Consider the following 21280-nt stretch of genomic DNA (forward strand, 5'->3'; position numbering starts at 1 on the left):
CTGCCGAGCCGAGAAGTTTGTGACGAATCGAATTTACTGTAAATTCGCTCATCTCTACCACTGACGGTCGGCTAGGCCAGATTAGAAAATTTTACTTGATAAGGTATTGTAATGTTTTTTTTTTCTTTTTTTTAAAACAAATTGTATATATAAATTTGCATATATTTAATTAATTAGAAACTGTAACCATACACTCAAATTACCGTATTTATTGGGGTATACCACGCACCGGCCTATAACACGCACCCTCATTTTACCAAGGATATTTGGGTAAAAAAAAAGTTTTTTACCCAAATATCCTTGGTAAAATGAGGGTGCGTGTGTGTGCATGTGTATACCCCGATACACTGTTTCTGACCCAGCAGAAGCCCCCAGGAAAGGCAGGGGGAGAGAGGCCGTCGCTGCCCGCTTCTCTCCCCCTGCATTTTCTGGGGTCTAGAGCCCTGCTGCCGCCGCTTCTCTCCCCTGGCTGTCGGCGCCGCTGCCCCATTGCTTCCCCCATCCACGGTTTTATAATTACCTGTTGCCGGGGTCGGGTCTGCGCTGCTTCTGTCTCCAGTGTCGTGTCTCCTGCGTCGTTGCTATGCGCTGCGAGGCGACGTCACTCGTCATTGCGCAGCTCTGCGCATAGCAACGACGCAGGAGACGCGACACCGGTGACAGAAGCAGCGCAGACCCGACCCCGGCAACAGGTAATTATAAAACCGTGGATGGGGGAGGCAATGGGGCAGCGGCGCCGATAGTCGGGGGAGAGAAGCGGCGGCAGCAGGGCTCTAGACCCCAGGAAAGGCAGGGGGAGAGAAGCGGGCAGCGACGGCCTCTCTCCCCCCTTGCCTTTCCTGGGGGCCTCTGCAGGGTCAGAAAAACCGTGGATGGGGGAGGCAATGGGGCAGCGGCGCCGGCAGTCTCTGGACCTGCAAAAGCCGCTACAGTTCATTGATTTAAAGGGCCCGCTTTAAATCATTGAACTGCAGCGGCTTATCGGCGTATAACACGCAGATAGACTTAAGGCTAAAAATTTTAGCCTAAAAAATGCATGTTATACGCCGATAAACAGTACTTATATTTTCTGCATCCAAAATGTATAAATAATGCATGATACAATATAAATGTATTTATTAATTTTTAATTAAAAAACTGAAGGCTATTATCTATCCTTTATATCTCTAGAAAAAAAGATCCATGTCCGTTTTGAAATGTCAAACTTGTAAAGTTGGTTGCACACTGAAAAACAGTAAGTCAGAAAGGGAATTTAACTAAACAGAAAACCACAACCAAAATGTAAAGTCAGAGCCACTATTTCGAGCCTTCTGTCACTTTATGCTAGGAAGTAATCTAGGTTCAGAGAAAGCCGGCAGTATCAGACCAGAAAAGAGTCACCACTGCCACTTACCCTGCTAATGATTTACAGATTTCTCATATCTCTGCATAGGGAAAAATCTATCAGTCAATGAATAGCAGGTGGGCAGGGGCCGCGGTGACTCTTTTCCGGCTGTCTGCTCCCTTTCAAGTGACGATTAAAAGTATCGGTTCCTATGCAATGCTACCCTAAGTGAGGGCAACATGAGTTAGCAGACAAGTTTCCTTTAAAGGAGTAGTCCTGTGGTGACTTAGTGGTTAACAACTTATCCCCTATCTTAAGGATAGGGGATAAGTTGCAGATCGCGGGGGTCCGACTGCTGGGGCCCCCTGCGATCTCCTGTACGGAGCCCCGACAGCCCGCGGGAAGGGGGCGTGTCGACCTTCGCACGAAGCGGCGGCCGACACGCCCCCTCAATACAACTCTATGGCCGAGCCGAAGCGCTGCCTTCGGTAATCTCCGGCTCTGCCATTGAGATGTATTGAGGGGGCGTGTCGGCCGCCGCTTCGTGCGGGGGTCGACACCCGCTATCAGGCCGGAGAGCCGGGGCCCTGTACAGAGAGATCGCAGGGGGCCCCAGAGGTCGGACCCCGCGCGATCTCAAACTTATCCCCTATCCTTAGGATAGGGGATACGTTTTTCACCACTGGACTACCCCTTTAAAGGGGTACTCCGGTGGAAAATTTTTTTTTTTTTTTTTTAATCAACTGGTGCCAGAAAGTTATACAGATTTGTAAATTACTTCTATTAAAAAATCTTAATCCTTCCAGTACTTAATAGCTGCTGAATACTACATAGGAAACTATTTTCTTTTTTGAACACAGATCTCTCTGCTGACACGATGTCAGCAGAGAGCACTGTGTTCCAAAAAGAAAATAATTTCCTCTGTAGTATGCAGCAGCTAATAAGTACTGGAAGGATTAAGATTTTTTAATAGAAGTAATTTACAAATCTGTTTAACTTTCTGGCACCAGTTGATAAAAAAAAAAAAAAAAAAAAAAAAAGTTTTCCACCGGAGTACCCCTTTAAGTCTAATTCTGACATAAATCTCCAAGATATAGAAGCAGCTCACCCACCTAAAATGCAGGTCATGGGACAGGCTTCTTCTAAGTTACTCAAGAACACTTCTTTCTTGTAGAACATTTTGGTTGGCTCATGAATGGTCTCCTCTGGATGAATAAATATTGGGCCAAAGAAATAGGCCGCTCCGTCTCGAAGCCACATTTTTTCGATTCTAAAAAGGAAGAAAATTACAATGCTTGATCAATAAAGTCTCTTGGGTAAAGTTCAGACCCGGTAACGTAAAACAATTTACTGGTACAGTAGAGTCTTATAGACCAAAACTTTCAATTTGTTATATGTACGACATATCAAAAGTTGGTTATCATTTTCCTGTGTGTTTAGTAGCTTAGAGTTTCTAATAAAAACACATTTATTTTGATGAAAAAAATCTATATTTTTTATAATCGCAAATGCAGGTAAAACTAAATAAATGGCCCTTCCATCCCCTTTATGGAGCATTGCTAGCACAGAAGTTTCCTTACCTGCCCACTCTAGGCCTCACTAATCCATGTGACTTGATGAACACGCAATCCCCGACCTTCAGCCACATGTCATTATAGCGGAGCTGCTCATAGTAGTAACAGCCAGGTTCCCCATTGGGCATATCTACAGGTACATCTTCCTTTTCCTAGAAACAAATGAATGCTTGATTTAGCACTTTTTATTAATCATAGGTGACAGATTAATAGATACAGTAATTGTAAAGAGATTTATGTTACATTTATAAGCAAGGCAAGTGAGGCGCAGCAGTTTAGAGGAGTAGATCAAGTTTATATCTAAACTAAAGAAGAGTAAAAAAAAAACACTATGCAGGGAAAAATAAGGCTTTGCCAGGCCAGAAGGAAGTGTTAAGCAGGTGAACAGAGCGAGGTGGTAAGAGGGGGAGCAGGGTGGCTGTTTAGCCTCATTCTGCTTGTGCCCCTTATGAAATAAAAATGGTAGCTGGACTGTCATTGTACGATATCCGAGTCCTCATCCATGCTTAGATGGGGGGCAATCAGACTGCCTACAGCTGTTGCAAAACTACAACTCCCAGCATGCCCGGACACATTGATTGATGCAGCCACTGGGGATGGACCAGTTAAGTAGAGATGCATAGGGTTTATAGTAAATGGTGTCCATTGTGCGCTCAAGTGTGCCCCTTCCATAGCCCTCCCACAATATATCCAATTTGGCACGTCTGGTAGGATGAAATTAAAAACACACACACGCACAAAAAAGGGATTTTACAATAAGTAAGTTTTTGCCAGTAAAGCAGAATTGAGGGACAACCCCTTGAATAACACAAGTGTATAAGGGTTCCTCTTAAAGGGGTATTCCAGGAAAAAATTATGATTTCTTATATCAACTTGCTAAAGAAAGTTAAACAGATTTGTAAATTACTTCTATTAAAAAATCTTAATCCTTCCAATAAATATCAGCTGCTGAAGTTGAGTTGTTCTTTTCTGTCTGGCAACAGTGCTCTCTGCTGACATCTCTGCTTGTTTCGGGAACTGCGCAGAGTAGAAAAGGTTTGCTATGGGGATTTGCTTCTACTCTGGACAGTTCCCGAGATAGGTGTCATCAGAGAGCACTTAGACAGAAAATAACTCAACTTCAGCAGCTGATAAGTACTGAAAGGATTAAGATTTTTTAATAGAAGTAATTCACAAATCTGTTTTAACTTTCTGGAGCCAGTTGATCTATAAAAAAAAGTTTTTTTCCTGGATAACCCCTTTAACGCTAGACAACATAGAAGAAGTATGATACAAACCTTTTCAAGGCAGATAGTGATATCCTCATCCTTTGTGTCCTCCATGTTTTCGGAGGAAGCATCTTCATCTACCTTATCTTTATGTGCAAACACTGAGGCCACTCTCACCACAGGCAGAGGTAAGTCTCTGGGCCTAAAATGCACTGAACTGACGGGCATCGTCCATAACTTAATCTTCTTAAAGGATTTGGTTTTAGCGGAATACCGGGATTCGCATACAAATACATCCTCATCTCTAAAGTTTTCAGGGCAAATTTTGAAATATTCCTGTGAGAATAGAAAATGAACATAAATCGTCAGAAGGTAAAAATCACTGCAACCTTATCAAGCACGAATGGGTACAAGAAGAAGGGTACAAGAGAACGAGACGTAAGCTTACCTTCACAAACATCACAACGCATTTCCCAAGGATTTTATTCACAGGGACCTTGTTATAGTAGTCGCTCTTGAACACTTCCTTCTCTAGGAATTTACGAGTGGCAAGATGAAAGGTTTCATTGGGTCGATAGAACCAAGAACCGTACAACCACTTCTCCCCTAACAAGAAAACAAATCATTTTAAATCTTTAGCGCTAAACCTTTTAACATCAGTTTTCACATTTCAGCTTTGTACTATAAGTCGTGAAAAGGTGATTTAAAGTGATCCACGTCCCCCTAAGTGATGCTAACCTGTGCTGCTGGGGGGGCAGGCTCTGCCATCTCAGAGAATAATAGGGAAAGCTGTCCTTAGAGATGTCTCTGCCTCCCTGCTGCTTTCTCTAACATTGAGAGAACAAAAGGTCTGTCTGACGTCTTATCTTTCTATGAGTAGAAGCTAAATGGTAGGAAGTGTTTACCTAAATTTACTTAGAAAGTAGCTTCTTGCCTCCAGAAAGAATCAATAAAACAATTCATTAAAAAGCTAATCTGTGATCAGCATCATCTGCACTCACCTGTTCATATAGGTTTATAGTGTGGGTGACGTGGATGACAATGGTACCTACAGTTCCCTGATCCATTCCTCTGTTCCGCTTACATTCCCTTTTTTTTTTCCTAATAGGCTAATGCAGGAGGTTGGTGCAGGACGGGCTTCCCAAGTTTATAATCGTGTCCGATTTCAAATCTTCATAGAAAGATCTTTCTCCCCTGAGCTCATCCTCCTAAGCTTCAGAATGGAGCTCCGCTCTGCACCTGACCCTAGAGCTGGGCTGTATGACCAAATATGTGTATCACGGTATTTATTTTTTTTAACTTACGGCGGTTCCACGGTATATAACGGTATTTTCACCCCCCGCCCCAATCATGTGACCCGCGCGCGGTGTTTGGCTTCACACACCCCAAATTATGTGACCAGGTCAGCGCTCCTTACATGATAGTGGGCTCAGCCTATCACTGGCCGGGGCGGGACATCGATCCGGCCGGTGATAGGCTGACGGCCGTCCGACATTCCCGTCCCCAGCGTAAGTGAGTTACAGTTTATTTTCTTTATCTTTTGCAGTCAGGGCCTAGGGATACAGCGTACAGCAGTGGTCTCCAACCTGCGGACCTCCAGCTGTTGCAAAACTACAACTCCCAGCATGCCCGGACAGCCAACGGCTGTCCGGGCATGCTGGGAGTTGTAGTTTTGCAACATCTGGAGGTCTGCAGGTTGGAGACCACTGGTGTACAGTATAGAGTTCCAGTGCCCGGCGGCCCCCTAGAGGAGGAGGGCAGTGCTTGCAGGTGACATATGTGAGTAGTACCCCGCTGGGCTAATAATTAATGGGGGGAGGCGCAGAACAGTGCTGGCAGGTAACATAGGATTAGTTCCCCGATGTGGAGACAGCGCTGTGCTAGGCTGATAATACATTCCCGAGGGGGAGGGGCCCAACCGGTATTGCGGTATGGGGGAAAATTCATATCGTGCAGCCCAAAAAATTGGGTATTCGGTATGAACCGGTATACCGCCCAGCCCTACCTGAGCCTCTCCTCCGCTCCGAAATCTCTCCCAAGAGCAGAGAGATTTCCCTTCATGTCATCTGTGGCTGCGCTTACAGAAGAGGGGACTGGATGCAGAGTAGAGCTCCATTCTGCAGCATAGGAGGATAAGCACAGGGGAGGAAGGTTTTCCTATAAAGATTATGAATATAAACAGGAAAAAAGCCAATAGGATAGTGCGGGTGATGCTGATGACAGATTCCCTTTAAGTGCAGACTAAAGCTATCCTTATACATGAAATAAAAGTGGGCAAAAGCCACATTGGGCAAACAGCTTTCTTATATGGCTGGTTTAACAGGGTTACTGCTCGTTGGGTTTGTCTTATTATAAAGTATATTGCAGAATATGTAGCCTGATTTAGCATTCATTTATTTGGGGGTTTATTGTTGGTTGTTTTTTTACTGTGTTGGGTAATAAAAAAAAATAAGCCTGTTCTCTGTACCTGCATTGTCCTCCCAGAGACGCTCTATGCAGACTATATGTGGCTGGAGATTGGCCTCTGCAGGTTCTACATACACATAGTCCCCAACGTGGTACATGCTGTTTTTAAAGCTGCAGTCTTGGCTATAGGTTCGGTATTGTCCAGACTGGCCAGAACGATCTTCACTCTTTTCAGCTTCTTAACATGAGGGTAATATAGAAAAAAAAGATACAATTTTAATGGATCAGAACCAGTAGCTTATTGTAGTAGTTAGTTATGTGTGATCAGGAAAAATCATTAAAAAAAAATCCTTAAAAAACAAGGAGGACAAGACCTTCCCACATACAGCTTTAATACCGAACACAACTATAAAACACTATGCAGTAGGTTTCCACCAGCGGATATTATAGGGGTACTCCGGTGAAAAACTTTTTTTATTTTTTATTTTTATTTTTTTAAATCAACTGGTGCCAGAAAGTTAAACAGATTTGTAAATTACTTCTATTAAAAAATCTTATTCCTTCCTGTACTTATTAGCGGCTGAATACTACAGAGGAAATTCTTTTCTGTTTGAAACACAGTGCTCTCTGCTGACATCTCTGTGCATTTTAGGAACTGCCCAGAGTAAAAGGAAATCCCCATAGCAAACATATGCTGTTCTGGACAGTTCCTAAAATGGACAGAGATGTCAGCAGAGAGCACTGTGTTTCAAAAAGAAAAGAATTTCCGCTGTAGTATTCAGCAGCTAATAAGTACAGGAAGGATTAAGATTTTTTTTAATAGAAGTAATTTACAAATCTGTTTAACTTTTTGACACCAGTTGATTTAAAAAAAAATAAAGTTTTGCACCGAAGTACCCCTTTAAGCGTCATTGAGAAGATGGCCCATAGCACTTTAATAGTCCCTAACCCCACCAAAACAAGATACATATACCTTTTTTCTCCTCCTCCCTTTTGACCTTATCTTCTTCTAGTTCTTTGGGTAGCTTTTCCTTCTTCTCCTTCTCTACATCATTGTGGAGGTGCTTGGTAGTATAGCTCAAGGCAGGTGAAAGAAGGATCTCACCATTTTTGCAAAGTTCATCTCTAATTTTAATAAAAAACTGTTGAAGCTCCACAGAGTCCTCGTAGATTTCGGAATCCGTCCTTAATATAAAAAATTAAATTTTTACTAAAAAACACATCAAAAACTTACTGAAAACCACTTAAAATAGGCCTGGAGAAACATGGGTGTTCTGAAGCTGCAGAATAAATCTCAGATGACTAATTTCATCTACGTGTCCCACCAAAGGTGCAGACACCGCTGTCTCATTCGGCTGTACGATTGCTATAGCAACTGTATTGACACCAGAGGAGTCTCCTGTAAAGCTCCCAATTATAATTTGATATAAATTTGTTAATATTTGGTACATTTTGAGATGATCTAATCATACGGAATGTACAATGGTCCTGGCTTTAAAGGGGTACTCCGCCCCTAGACATCTTATCCCCTATCCAAAGGATAGTGGTTAAGATGTCTGACATAGCAGCGGGACCCCCGTGATCTCTGGGTGAGGCGCCGGGGGGCTCATGACGCCATGGGCACGCCCCTAATTACGTCACAACACACCCCCTCAATGCAAGTCTATGGGAGGAGGCATGGCATGACGTCCTACAGACTTGCATTGAGGAGTGTGACGTCACAAGCCCCCCAGCTCCACACACAGCGTTCTAAAGGAACGCCGGGTGCTGCACAAAGATCGCGGGGGGTACCAGCGGCGGGATGTCCGCGATCAAGACATCTTATTCCCTATGCTATGGTTAAGGGATAAGATGTCTAGGGGCGTCTTTAGGAAACAGTGTTCAAAGGCAGTGTTTCCCAACCAGGGTACTTTCAGCTGTTGCAAAACTACAACTCCCAGAATGCCCAGACAGCCAAGTTATATTGGTTCAACTAAATCTGATATATTGGTCCAACTGATCAGATTTAGTTGGACTAATGTAAATTGTGCACCTGACCTTATATAGGTGATACTCTGAGGACTGGCACATTTATTTCTGGTTATGATGTGTAGGGAACTATTGAGAAAAATTAACTAACCCAAATTTGTGTGGCGGGAAAAAAAAGTCGCCAATTTCAGAAAACACTTATTTTGTCTAAACAAAAAAAACACAACTTTTCTTTTTTTTTACCTTTTTATGCTGTTCTCACCATTTTAACATTTTTTTTTTTTTAACTACAAGTGGGCGTAGCTTAGCAGATGGGGCATAGAGCTGGCATACATTTCTATTCATGGCGTGTAGGTGGCAACTGATGCAACAAAGTTGAAAAAAGGCATGTCCCCCTTAATGTTTTCTGATCTTAGGCTAGGTTGACACTGCCGTTGTGCTCCGATTCATTCAGGGTCTTATCTGTCTACTCCGCCCCCAGACATCTTCTACCCTATCCAAAGGATAGGGGATAAGATGTCTGATCGTGGGGGGTCCCATCGCTGGGGACCCCTGCAACCTCCGTGCTGCACCCAGCGTTCGCTTAGAGCGTCGGGTGCAGCTCCGGAGGCTCGAGACGTCACGGCCATGCCCCCTCAATGCAAGTCTATGGGAGGGGTGTGACAGCCTCCCATAGACTTGCACTGAGGGGACATGGCCGTGACACCACGAGCCTCCACCCCACATTGCCAGTGATCTGGCACGGAGCAAAGTTCGCTCCGTGCACCAGATGTCTGGGGCGCCGCAGTGGCAGGACCCCCACGATCAGACATCTTATCCCCTATCCTTTAAATAGGGGATAAGATGTCTAGGGGCGGAGTACCCCTTTAAGACTAACATAAAATACCAGTCTTTAGTCAATTTCTACCCCCCAATTTTTCTGAAGCAGACATTGTGCCCACTACAAGATAGGTCACTTCTTCAAGATATTAAAGGAGAAGTATCATGAAAAAAAAATCACCCCCTATTCAAAGAATAGTGGATTAAGATTGCCGGGGGGGATCTGACCGATGCTCCATTCCCGGGGAGAGCCAGCATCACATTGGGGGGGGGGGGAGGGGGGGTCACAACGGTCAGACCCCCCACAATCTAAAACTCTGGTATCTAAGGTTTTCTGCACGATTCTTCTCCTTTAATAATGCCTTTGGTAAAAAACATTCATAAGGCGCTTCCATAAAAGTAAATACCAACTACGCAGGGAAGAGATTTGACTATATGTAAGAAGTCTGGTCACATTTACCGATTCATTCGCCGCGCTCTTTCCAGAACCTCGAACATGTGCTCCTGGAAAAGGTCGAGTCTTCGGTATCGGTTGTTTTCCACGTTTTTTCGGATAATCTCAAAAGTGACAGGAGGCCTCTTAGGAAATTTAGGGTCCACTGCAGGTATTTCAGCCAGGGAATCACTATAACATCGTCCTTCATCATCCTGATGGCTCATCATGGACACAAACAGGTTGTGTATGAGCTCCTGGATGAGCAAAGTCACATTGGGAACATGAGAATCTTCATCTCCTTCAATGTCCCTGCGGGTCTCCAGTAACACCTTATGCAGGACCAGAGCATCCTTGTATATTAAGGACTCTGGCTCATTGTAAGTGCACGCGTTATTAAACATGATGACAAAGTCCTCACACATAGCATCGATATCCTGGTACTTGTTGGCCATTATGTGACTCCTGATCTTTTCCATGTCTATGGGCTTTTTGATGGTCACATAATAGTCTGGTAGCTCAGAGCGGGAAGGTAGACGCAGAAAGATGGCGCTCAGACGTCTTCCACGTTTATCTGTGTAATTCTTCACTGCTTCATACACTTCGTTCAGTTTTTGCTGCATGGGGCTCAGATATTTGGTTTTCTTTGGAGAAATTCCACTTTTTCTACCTAAAGAAACACAAACACATTGGCATACAGTTTCATACATTCACCTTAAAGGGGTACTCCGCCCCTAGACATCTTATCCCCTATCTAAAGGATAGGGGATAAGTTGTCATATCGCGGGGGTCCCACTGCTGGGGACCCCTGGGATCTCGGCTGCAGCACCCACCTGTTGTGGCTTCCGGCAGCGCTGGAGGCTCTCATCATAACGGCTCCCGACCACGGTGACGTGCGATCGAGACGTCACAACTCCACCCCCCCCATGTGACGCCACGCCCCGCCCCTCAAGACTGGCGTCACACGGGGGCTGGCGTCACACGGGAGACTTGCATTGAGGGGCGGGGCGTGATGTCACATGGAGGCAGAGTCGTGACGTCAAGATAATACGGCACGTGTGTAAAATACGTGTAAAAATATGTGTAAAAATACGGCACGTGTGACCCTACCCTAAGGAGTTATCCTAGGATTAAAAGTTGTCCTAACAAAAGGGTAGCAAATAAACAAGCGGATCTGTGAGAATCCAACTGATGCCGCCCCCCCCCCCCCCCCCACCGTCCATAAGAAATGAGTCCATTGTCCTCGGAGTGAATAAAGCAGCAGTATGTCTGTCCAGTCACGGCTCCATTCACTGTCTACAGGGCTTAAAATATTAAGCCCACAGCAATGTTTGGAAAGTCAAACAAAGAATATAGAAAAGTGCAGTCTATAATGGCTGCTGCAGCTTCATTCACTTTGGGAAGTGTTTCCAAACAGTGTGTCTCCAGCTCTTGCAAAACTACAACTTCCAGCATGCCCGGGCAACCTTTGGCTGCCTAGGCATGCTGGGAGCTGAAGCTTTGCAACAGCTGGAAACACACTGTTGGGAAAACACTGACTTTGGGCACAACTGACCTTCATTCTTGTGATCAGTGGGGGTCTTAGCAGTTAGACCACCAAACAGTAATCCCCTATCAAGGATCATTCACAAGGGGCATATGTCTAAGTTTATATTTACTCATATACCAATTTGACATTTCAGCTCTTGGGGGCTCGAAAAAGAATAAAGAAAAAAAAAAAGAAAAATAAACAAACAAACAATCTAGTTATCCAATTATGTAGAATTAACCAAAAGGAATCCTTCCCGCAATTCTACAGACTGAGCACAACTTACAGCACTATAGGGATCTATGCTGCTATAAGTACAGTTCATCACCACCATGGGCCAGATATAAAGGGTAACGCCAATACACAGATTTAAATGGTAACTCCAGTACACAGATTTAAAGGGTAACTCCAGTACATAAGTTGTTATGCCTTATCCACAGGCCAAGGGATAAGTGTTTGGTCACAGGGTGTACAACTGCTGGGACCCCCGTGATCTCCAGCCACACACCCCAACACTTCTCCTGTATGGAGGGACCTCCGCTCCGTGCACAGATTACTGTTGACCACCACACAAAGCAGTGGCCGACATGCCCCCTTCATGTATCTCTATGGGAAAGCCATAGACCCGAGCGCTGCATCTTTGGAGATAAATGGAGGTGGTGTGTCGGCCACCCTCTCATGCATGAGGAGAGCCAGGGTGCCGGGCAGGAGATTGTGGGGGACTCGTCCGCAGGGTGGACTGTGGATCGGGGATAAGAACTTTTGTACCAGAGTTCCCCATTTTCTAACATACTCTATGGAAGTGGTCTTCAACCTGCGGACCTCCAGATGTTTCAAAACTACAACTCCCAGCATGCCCGGACAGCCGATGGCTGTCCGGGCATGCTGGGAGTTGTAGTTTTGCAACATCTGGAGGTCCGCAGGTTGAAGACCACTGCTCTATGGGATTATGATGCAATCTGTCCAAAGCACCAACTTTTAAATTGCTCTTGTTATAAGGAGGACCTTCCATCTTTACAACACAACCCAACTTTCTTTAGAGGTGGCCCCATAATCTGTAAGATAACAGGCGCCCTATGAAAACCACATCATAATGCAAGAACACAAATCACTCACTTAGCTTGAGTTTTGGAGACGCCATATCGTCGTCATCTGGTAAAGAACCAAGCTCTTTCCTTTTCTCCTTCAGGATCCTCTCCAACACGTGCGCATCGTTGTAGACCTGACATTAAAGTTAGAGGATTTAGTGCTTTGCCTTTCAGAACAGTAATGGAGTAGTAATGAAAAAAACACAGAAATGGAAATAACTTTATCAGGACACCTGATCTGTTTCTTTGGGGAGTAAAATCTGCTAGTGGCGAGAGAGAGACTAGAGATTAGGGTTATTTTGTGCTCTAACGTGTATAGCGATATGACAATGGCTTCTGTATAGGGATACGATACATTAGACAACAAGTGAACAGACCGTTCTCGAAATTGATGTCTTGTAAGCAGGAAAACGCACGGATCATGGAGTCTCTGACAAAGTGACAAGTCTTGTGGGGTTTCCCCCCAGTATGATGTGGTTAGTAACTTCCACAAGTGGTCCAAGGATGGACAACGGCGAATTCAGTACAGAGCCATTAGTTTTAAAGGAAAGTTGGTCCGTTGATGGCTCTGGTCCTGATGGAAAAAAAAGCTCTATAGACCCTTCTCAGTGTCTAAAACGTGGTTTATTAGCACAGAAAGCAACGCGTTTCTGGTCCAGTTCGGACCAGAAATGCGTTGCTTTCTGTGCAAATAAACCACGTTTTAGACACTGAGAAGGGTCTATAGAGCTTTCTTTCCATCAGGACCAGCGCCATCAAAGGCCCAACTTTGCTTTTTCTTGTTACTTACACTGCTAGGACATCGCTGTTGCTCCAGAGGACCGTGGCTGCAGACCTGAGATCTCATCTAAGGCTATCATAGGTGTTGTGCTCTCAGCACAACGAAAATCGGTGAGTGCAACAATTTAACCTGTCTCCATCTCACCTTCAAAACATCCTTCACTAGAGGCGCATATCCCTGTTTTTTTCTTTTACCTTTTCTATTAGTTTTAAAGGGGTACTCCGCCGCTGATCTTGCACGCAGCACCCCAGTCAAAATCAGTCCCCGAAGCGTGTTCGCTCCAGGTCTGATTACCGGCAACCACAGGGCCGGCGGCGTGTGACGTGATGCCCCCGTGTGACGTCACGCTCCGCCCCTCAATGCAAGTCTATGGGAGGGGGCGTGACTGATTTTAACTGGGGTGCTGCATGCAAGATCATGGGGGTCCCCAGCGGCGGGACCCCCGCAGGCATCTTATCCCCGATCCTTTGGAAAGGGGATAAGATGTGTAAGCGCAAGAGTACCCCTTTAAGGCTCATTGATTCGCCTGGGGAGTGTAAGCTAGTATGTCTGGTCAGGCACCGCATTAATAGTACAAATAGCTCAATCTGCAATGCTGGCTATGACAGAAAGGTGTCCGCACATACTGTGAACCAGCAATATCGTGATCGGCACCATGGTGCACTGATGTGTGGGAAGGTAAGGCTAACCAACCTGTACCAACTCTATGAAAGACATACTGCAGCCCAAATCCCCCTCCAAAAAAGAAATAAATAAAAATAAACATTTTATGGTAAAATGAGTGATGTCGTTACAAAGGACAACTGGTCGCGCAAAAAACAAGCCCTCATACTAGTCTGTGGATGGAAATATGAAAGAGTTACGTTTTTTAGAAGGCGAGGAGCAAAAACGAAAATGCTAAAATAAAAGCGTCCTTAAGGTCAAAATGGGCTGAGTCCTTAAATCATTCCTAAATAGGTTCTGCCAAATCTACCCCAATGTCCTGGCCACAATGCAGAAAATATGTAGAGGAAAAGTGGAGCAGTTGCCGATAGCAACCAATGAGATCACTTCTTTCATTTAAAAAAAAAAAAATTTGGCTTCCAAAGACAATGAGGGATGTGCTGGAAAAACAAGTCTATTCCATGGAGTGGTGGACCAAAATGTTTTTTTTTTTATAATAAAATGATGCCCTTTTATTTCTTGTCCAAACGAAAAGTAAGCGGTTTCCATACAGATTTTGTCATAGATTTGCTATATACATTTCAAATGTATAGAAATATATGTATTTATCTGTACTTCACACTAGTGGAACAACTTGTCTTCTTGGCACATTAGAAAATTTGGCAATGACCATTCTGCAATAGCGCAGCTGTCATCCCATGTTCTGAAGAATTTTTTAGTTGACAACAAATAATGGAAATCCATCAATGTGAGGCACCTAATGCGCCCATAACACTGCACTTAGATGTCATTAACAGAGATGTATTCTGTATCACTGCTTCCGCAGATGGAAAATCATCACACCTGCTCCATATATTATGAAAACTTACTACTTATAGTGATTGGTTATGACTACCCTTGTATTAAAAGGGCTTTTTAACATTATAATATGAATGCAAAATCAGTTTAGAATCTATTTAGTATTAGTATATACAATGTATTGCTTTGTGTTACAAGACAATCAGGTCAAGAAGAATTTAACTTAAAGGGGTACTCTGTTGCTAGACATCTTCTCCCCTATCCATAACATAGGGGATAAGATGTCTGATCGCGGCGGTCCTGCCATTGGGACACTCCCCCCACTCCCCCAAGTTAACATTATGTTCAGAACACTGGGTTTGGGAGGCGGTGGTTGTAACGTCACGTCCCCTTCTTTCATGTTTATGGGAGGGGGCATGGCGTGATGTCACAACTACAGCCTCTTAAACCCGGCGTTTTGAACATAATGTTCAGAATGCCGGGTGTCTGCACGGAGATTGCAGGGGACCCCTGTGATCAGGCATCTAATCCCATAAATTGGGGATAAGATGTCCAGTACCCTGGAGTACCCTTTTAAGTGTTCAATAACAAAAATAAATAAAAAATACATATACATACACATTGTGTATATATATATATATATATATATATATATATATATATATATATATATACATATACACACACACACAAGACATACATACATTTTATGCCCTGGGGTCACAGCACTGGTCCTATGACAGCAACAAAAAGCTCACGCCCTGCCTGTAGAGACTGGACTATATATATATATATATATATATATATATATATATATATATATTTATAATGTATAGTCCAGTCTCTACAGGCAGGGCGTGAGCTGATTGCTGCTGTTATAGGACCAGAGTCGTGACCTCACACGGGGCAGAGTCGTGACCTCACACGGGGCAGAGTCGTGACCTCACACGGGGCAGAGTCGTGACCTCACACGGGGCAGAGTCGTGACATCACACGGGGCAGAGTCGTGACATCACACGGGGCAGAGTCGTGACATCACGATACTCCGGCCCCGTGGTCCTCACGCTTCACATTCGGAGCCTCCAGCGCTGCGGAGAGCTCATGAAGGTAAGTGCGGAATGGCAGATTGCAGGGGTCCCCAGTGATCATACATCTTATCCCTTTATCCTTTGGATAGGGGATAAGATGTATTCGGGCCGGAGTACCCCCTTAACCTTTTTAATCGGATTAGTGCTTACACAGTCTGCACTCACTAGGCTGTGGCATCTGTGTGTCCAAGACAATCTTACCTGTGAGCCTTCTTCATTATAGTGCCAGGCATTGCGGAACATTAGCTTCATGTCATCCATCATGGCGTCCTCTGTGGCATATTTGTCTGCACGAATATTGTGTTCAATGGTTTTTAAGTCCATGGGCTCCAGAATGATCTTATAGTAATCTGGGTAGTCTTTTTTGGATGGTTTAAACATGAAAAGTTCACAAAGGCGACGATTGCTCATAGGCTCCCGGGCATCCAGGACAGCATTGAACAATATCTTCATGCGTTGTTTCCGTATATTTTTCTTGCTGAATTAAAAAATGAAAAAAAAAATAAAATAAGTATAAGATTGTTACCGAAAAGCTTAACATTCAGATGACTTAGCAAATACAGTGCTCCCTCAAGTTACAATATTAATCGGTTCCAGGACGACCATTGTATGTTGAAACCATTGTATGTTGAGACCAGAACTCTATGGAAACCTGGTAATTGGTTCTAAAGGCCCAAAATGTCATCCAAAAATAGGAAAAAGTGATGATTAAAGAAAAATAAGTAAATAACTAATATGGATAAAGCAAATCCTTCCATATAAAAGTAAGAAAGATCTGCTGGGAGCTGTAATCACTGTCTGTGTCAGCGTTTCCCAAGCAGGGAGCCTCCAGCTGTTGCAAAACTACAACTCCCATCATGCCCGGACAGCCAAAGGCTGTCCGGGCATGCTGGGAGTTGTAGTTTTGCAACAGCTGGGGGCACTCTGCTTGGGAAACACTGGTCTATGTAGAGAACATGAGCTTCTTCACTGTCCTGTACAATACATACAATGTCCTAAAATAGTGACATGGAGCCGCCCTCACCTGGTGTCCAAAGGAGCAGGTAACCCTGGTACAGGTAAAGAGTACAGAACATGTAATACCTCTCTGTACTGTAGGGGGCGCTACCAGACATCAGGCAGTGCATACGCTTCAGTAATACAGGGGTTTTACCAGTGAAATGCCCATTCTGATTGGTCGGTTCTTCCAGCTATTGACATGTTTTGCAGATCTGTACTGTCCGTAGCATTGTATGTTGAGTTTGGTTTCAACTTACAATGGTCCAGAAAAGACGATTGTATGTTGAAACTATTGTATGTTGAGGCCATTGTAAGTTGAGGGATCACTGTATGCAATATTATAGTAATATGGGGGAAATGTATCAAGGGTTGTGCATGTGAATGACTTTTCTACGCATTTAGTTTTATAATGTGATGTGAATGCATGGCATGTGATCAGTAGGGTGCTACTACATCATTTTATTTTTTATTTTTATTATTAGACTTTAGTACACCACTTTGTATGGTTCCACCCATTGCAACATTTTAATAAAGCTGTCCATAGTCGGTTCTGTAGGCCAGGTCTGGGCTGGTGTAGATTTGAGACAAATTGAGGGCTTTGTGACTTTTTTGCAACTTTTAGACAAATGTAGAGTAAAAATAGTCTAAATAATAATGATATTCAATAATATCATTGAATGATCATTCATTATATTATTCTGAATAGCTATTCTGGATTATGGGAAAGCTGAGTAACAACCCTGAAGCTGCCTCAGTTGTGAACACATTTGTGGTCACGCACCTTTCCCATAAAGAAATAACTATTCTATTCAGCCATTGGTTAGTCCTAGAAGCCTAGCAGAGGAGAGAAGATTACACACTTATGTTTTCTTTCTATTTTTTTTTATTAAATTCTCCAAATTCCTATATTATACTATGAATTATAGGTAACGGTTTAATTCCGTGTAACGTTGTCCATATAAAAACTAATTATCACAGCAGCGCTTCAATGGACAGGCAGCAGTGATGGAAATATTCATTCTATCAAAAGGAGGTATTCTGCAGGAACACTAAACATAACAAATACCCCAAATGATAAAATGATCCTGGCTCTTCCTCCCAAATTCTCCTTTCACCCAATTTTATATTACAACCAAATAGAGAAATATATTAAGTCTTTTCTAGGAGGTCATGTCCCTTCCCCTTTCTCACAATTCTCTGTCTGGCTGAAGCAGGAGCCTCCCCCCACAGGCCTGGCTGCAGCAGGACCAGCAAGACAAATAAGCCTCAACTCTCAGCAGCAACCTAGCCCAAAATTAGCAGGAAATTAACCCCTGCAGGATAATTACAACATTGTTTCAGGAACATAGAGCAAATCCTGACGACTGAAAGTAAGATTACTGCTTCACTTTGCTCATTTCTAGGTTCAGTGTTCCCTTAAAGGGGTTATCCAGGAAAAAAAAAACCTTTATATATCAATTGGCTCCAGAAAGTTAAACAGGTTTGTAAATTACTTCTATTAAAAAATCTTAATCCTTTCAGTACTTATGAGCTGCTGAAGTTGAGTTGTTCTTTTCTGTCTAAGTGCTCTCTGATGACACGTGTCTCGGGAACCGCCCAGTTTAGAAGCAAAACCCCATAGCAAACCTCTTCTACTCTGTGCAGTTCCCGAGACAAGCAGAGATGTCAGCAGAGAGCACTGTTGCAAGACAGAAAACAACTCAACTTCAGCAGCTGATAATTATTGAAAGGATTAAGATTTTTTAATAGAAGTAATTTACAAATCTTTATAACTTTCTGGAGCCAGTTGATATATAAAAAAAAAGTTTTTTTCCTGGAATACCCCTTTAAGTAATGAAAACACAGCAAAATCACACCTTGTAATAGTTTCTAGAGCAATATGGAATCTAGAGTAATGACTCAAAATGACTAAAATGAATAAACTGGCACCATTGTATGTCACATTTCTTGTGACAAGTACAGCTCCCTCTGGAGGGGACAGCTCCATTAAAGTGTACCTCTAATTCTACAGATTATTTATTTTTTAATGTTGTGAAGCCCTGTGTGTTTATCAACCTGACAAATGTTTCACATTCGACTCCTAAATGCCAGAACGGGCACTGTACTCCCCACTTCATACTGGAGAAAGCAGTTATAGGAACATCATGAGAAGATACCTCTCCTATAAATTTTGATATGCGGCGGGTAGAACAGCGCAGTGCTCCAGCATTCAGGTGCAAAATTTGAAAGACCTGTCGATTTGTTTGAAAAAGGACTATTGTGCACAGTGTTGCAAGATCGGCATGTGTCAGTTTTCCTAGGAGGTCCCCCTTAAGACAGGGATCTCAAACTCTCGGCCACGGAATGAAATTTTGCAGCCCGGGCATGTGATTTCTTTGGGCATTTAGCCCTGCTTCGGGCAAGCAGCGCTAAATGCCCGAAGACTTCACACAAGTCGGCACACACTGCTACTGTACCTATATCTTCCTGCTGCAGCCAATAACGAGTCTTCCTGGAGGGATGTGCGCGATTGGTGACGTTATGGCATCCGCAGCGCAGGACGCCGGGATGCTGACGTCCTGCGCGGTACATGTGATGACATCACTAACGCGTGCATCCCCACAAAGAAGGCTCGTTATAGGCTGCAGCAGGGAGATTTAAGTACTGTAGCAGTTAAACTTAACTTGCCTAATTACTTGCCTAATAAGGGAGGACCTGCTTATCACCAGGGGCTAACCTATCTTCATAATTGCTTAAATAGGAGCCCTATCTGCTGGGGGTAAAATCTATGTGGGGGCCTGTAAACCTATTGGGAACCCCTACCTGATCATCAGGTAGGCTCCCCAGTAGGTAGACAGGCCCCCATATAGATATGACCCCCATCAGGTAGGGCTCCCCAGTAGGTAGACAGGCCTCCATATAGATATGACCCCCATCAGGTAGGGCTCCCCAGTAGGTAGACAGGCCTCCATATAGATATTACCCTCATAAGTGATGGGGATCATATTTATCTGGGGCCTCTATACCTACTGGGAAGCCCTACCTGATGGGGGTCATATCTATATGGAGGGCTGTGTACCTACTGGGGAGCCCTACCTGATGGGGGTCATATCTATATGGAGGGCTGTGTACCTACTGGGGAGCCCTACCTGATGGGGGTCATATCTATATGGGGGCTGTGCACCTACTGGGAAGCCCTACCTGATGGGGGTCATATCTATATGGGGGGCTGTGCACCTACTGGGGAGCCCTACCTGATGGGGGGCATATCTATATGGAGGGCTGTGTACCTACTGGGGAGCCCTACCTGATGGGGGTCATATCTATATGGGGGCTGTGCACCTACTGGGAAGCCCTACCTGATGGGGGTCATATCTATATGGGGGGCTGTGCACCTACTGGGGAGCCCTACCTGATGGGGGGCATATCTATATGGGGGGCTGTGTACCTACTGGGGAGCCCTACCTGATGGGGGTCATATCTATCTGGGGCCTGTGTACCTACTGGGGAGCCCTACCTGATGGGGGTCATATCTATATGGGGGCCCGTGTACCTACTGGGGAGCCCTACCTGATGGGGGTCATATCTATATGGGGGCCTGTGTACCTACCGGGGAGCCCTACCTGATGGGGGTCATATCTATCTGGGGGCCTGTGTACCTACTGGGGAGCCCTACCTGCTGGGGGTCATATCTATATGGGGGCCTGTAAACCTATTGGGAACCCCTACCTGATCATCAGGTAGGGCTCCCCAGTAGGTAGACAGGCCTCCATATAGATATGACCCCCATCAGGTAGGGCTCCCCAGTAGGTAGACAGGCCTCCATATAGATATGACCCCCATCAGGTAGGGCTCCCCGGTAGGTACACAGGCCCCCATATAGATATGACCCCCATCAGGTAGGGCTCCCCAGTAGGTAGACAGGCCTCCATATAGATATTACCCTCATAAGTGATGGGGATCATATTTATCTGGGGCCTCTATACCTACTGGGAAGCCCTACCTGATGGGGGTCATATCTATATGGAGGGCTGTGTACCTACTGGGGAGCCCTACCTGATGGGGGTCATATCTATATGGGGGCTGTGCACCTACTGGGAAGCCCTACCTGATGGGGGTCATATCTATATGGGGGGCTGTGCACCTACTGGGGAGCCCTACCTGATGGGGGGCATATCTATATGGGGGGCTGTGTACCTACTGGGGAGCCCTACCTGATGGGGGTCATATCTATCTGGGGCCTGTGTACCTACTGGGGAGCCCTACCTGATGGGGGTCATATCTATATTGGGGCCCGTGTACCTACTGGGGAGCCCTACCTGATGGGGGTCATATCTATATGGGGGCCTGTGTACCTACCGGGGAGCCCTACCTGATGGGGGTCATATCTATCTGGGGGCCTGTGTACCTACTGGGGAGCCCTACCTGATGGGGGTCATATCTATATGGGGGCCCGTGTACCTACTGGGGAGCCTACCTGATGGGGGTCATATCTATATGGGGGCCTGTGTACCTACTGGGAGCCCTACCTGATGGGGGTCATATCTATATGGGGGCCTGTGTACCTACTGGGGAGCTCTACCTGATGGGGGTCATATCTATATGGAAGGCTGTGTACCTACTG

General features: G+C 44.7%; 1 protein-coding gene across 13 annotated transcripts in view; it reads right to left on the bottom strand.

Moving 5' to 3' along the window:
- PBRM1 (polybromo 1) overlaps positions 1-21280 on the bottom strand; it is a 123988-nt gene that overhangs the window by 30044 nt on the left and 72664 nt on the right. For 10 of the 13 annotated variants that reach the window (XM_056524151.1, XM_056524157.1, XM_056524152.1 and 7 more), the window contains exons 14-22: positions 15880-16156; positions 12377-12482; positions 9760-10402; positions 7486-7697; positions 6574-6750; positions 4555-4712; positions 4176-4442; positions 2905-3050; positions 2437-2594 (exon numbers count right to left, since the gene is read on the bottom strand). In XM_056524151.1, the coding sequence (XP_056380126.1) occupies positions 2437-2594; positions 2905-3050; positions 4176-4442; positions 4555-4712; positions 6574-6750; positions 7486-7697; positions 9760-10402; positions 12377-12482; positions 15880-16156 (2144 nt within the window). The remainder of the gene's footprint in view (positions 1-2436; positions 2595-2904; positions 3051-4175; positions 4443-4554; positions 4713-6573; positions 6751-7485; positions 7698-9759; positions 10403-12376; positions 12483-15879; positions 16157-21280) is intronic. The other 3 variants (XM_056524150.1, XM_056524161.1, XM_056524159.1) reach the window with 1 other exon arrangement.

The sequence above is a fragment of the Hyla sarda genome, chromosome 6 (genome assembly GCF_029499605.1).
Source record: "Hyla sarda isolate aHylSar1 chromosome 6, aHylSar1.hap1, whole genome shotgun sequence".
In the NCBI taxonomy this organism is placed as follows: Eukaryota; Metazoa; Chordata; class Amphibia; order Anura; family Hylidae; genus Hyla; species Hyla sarda.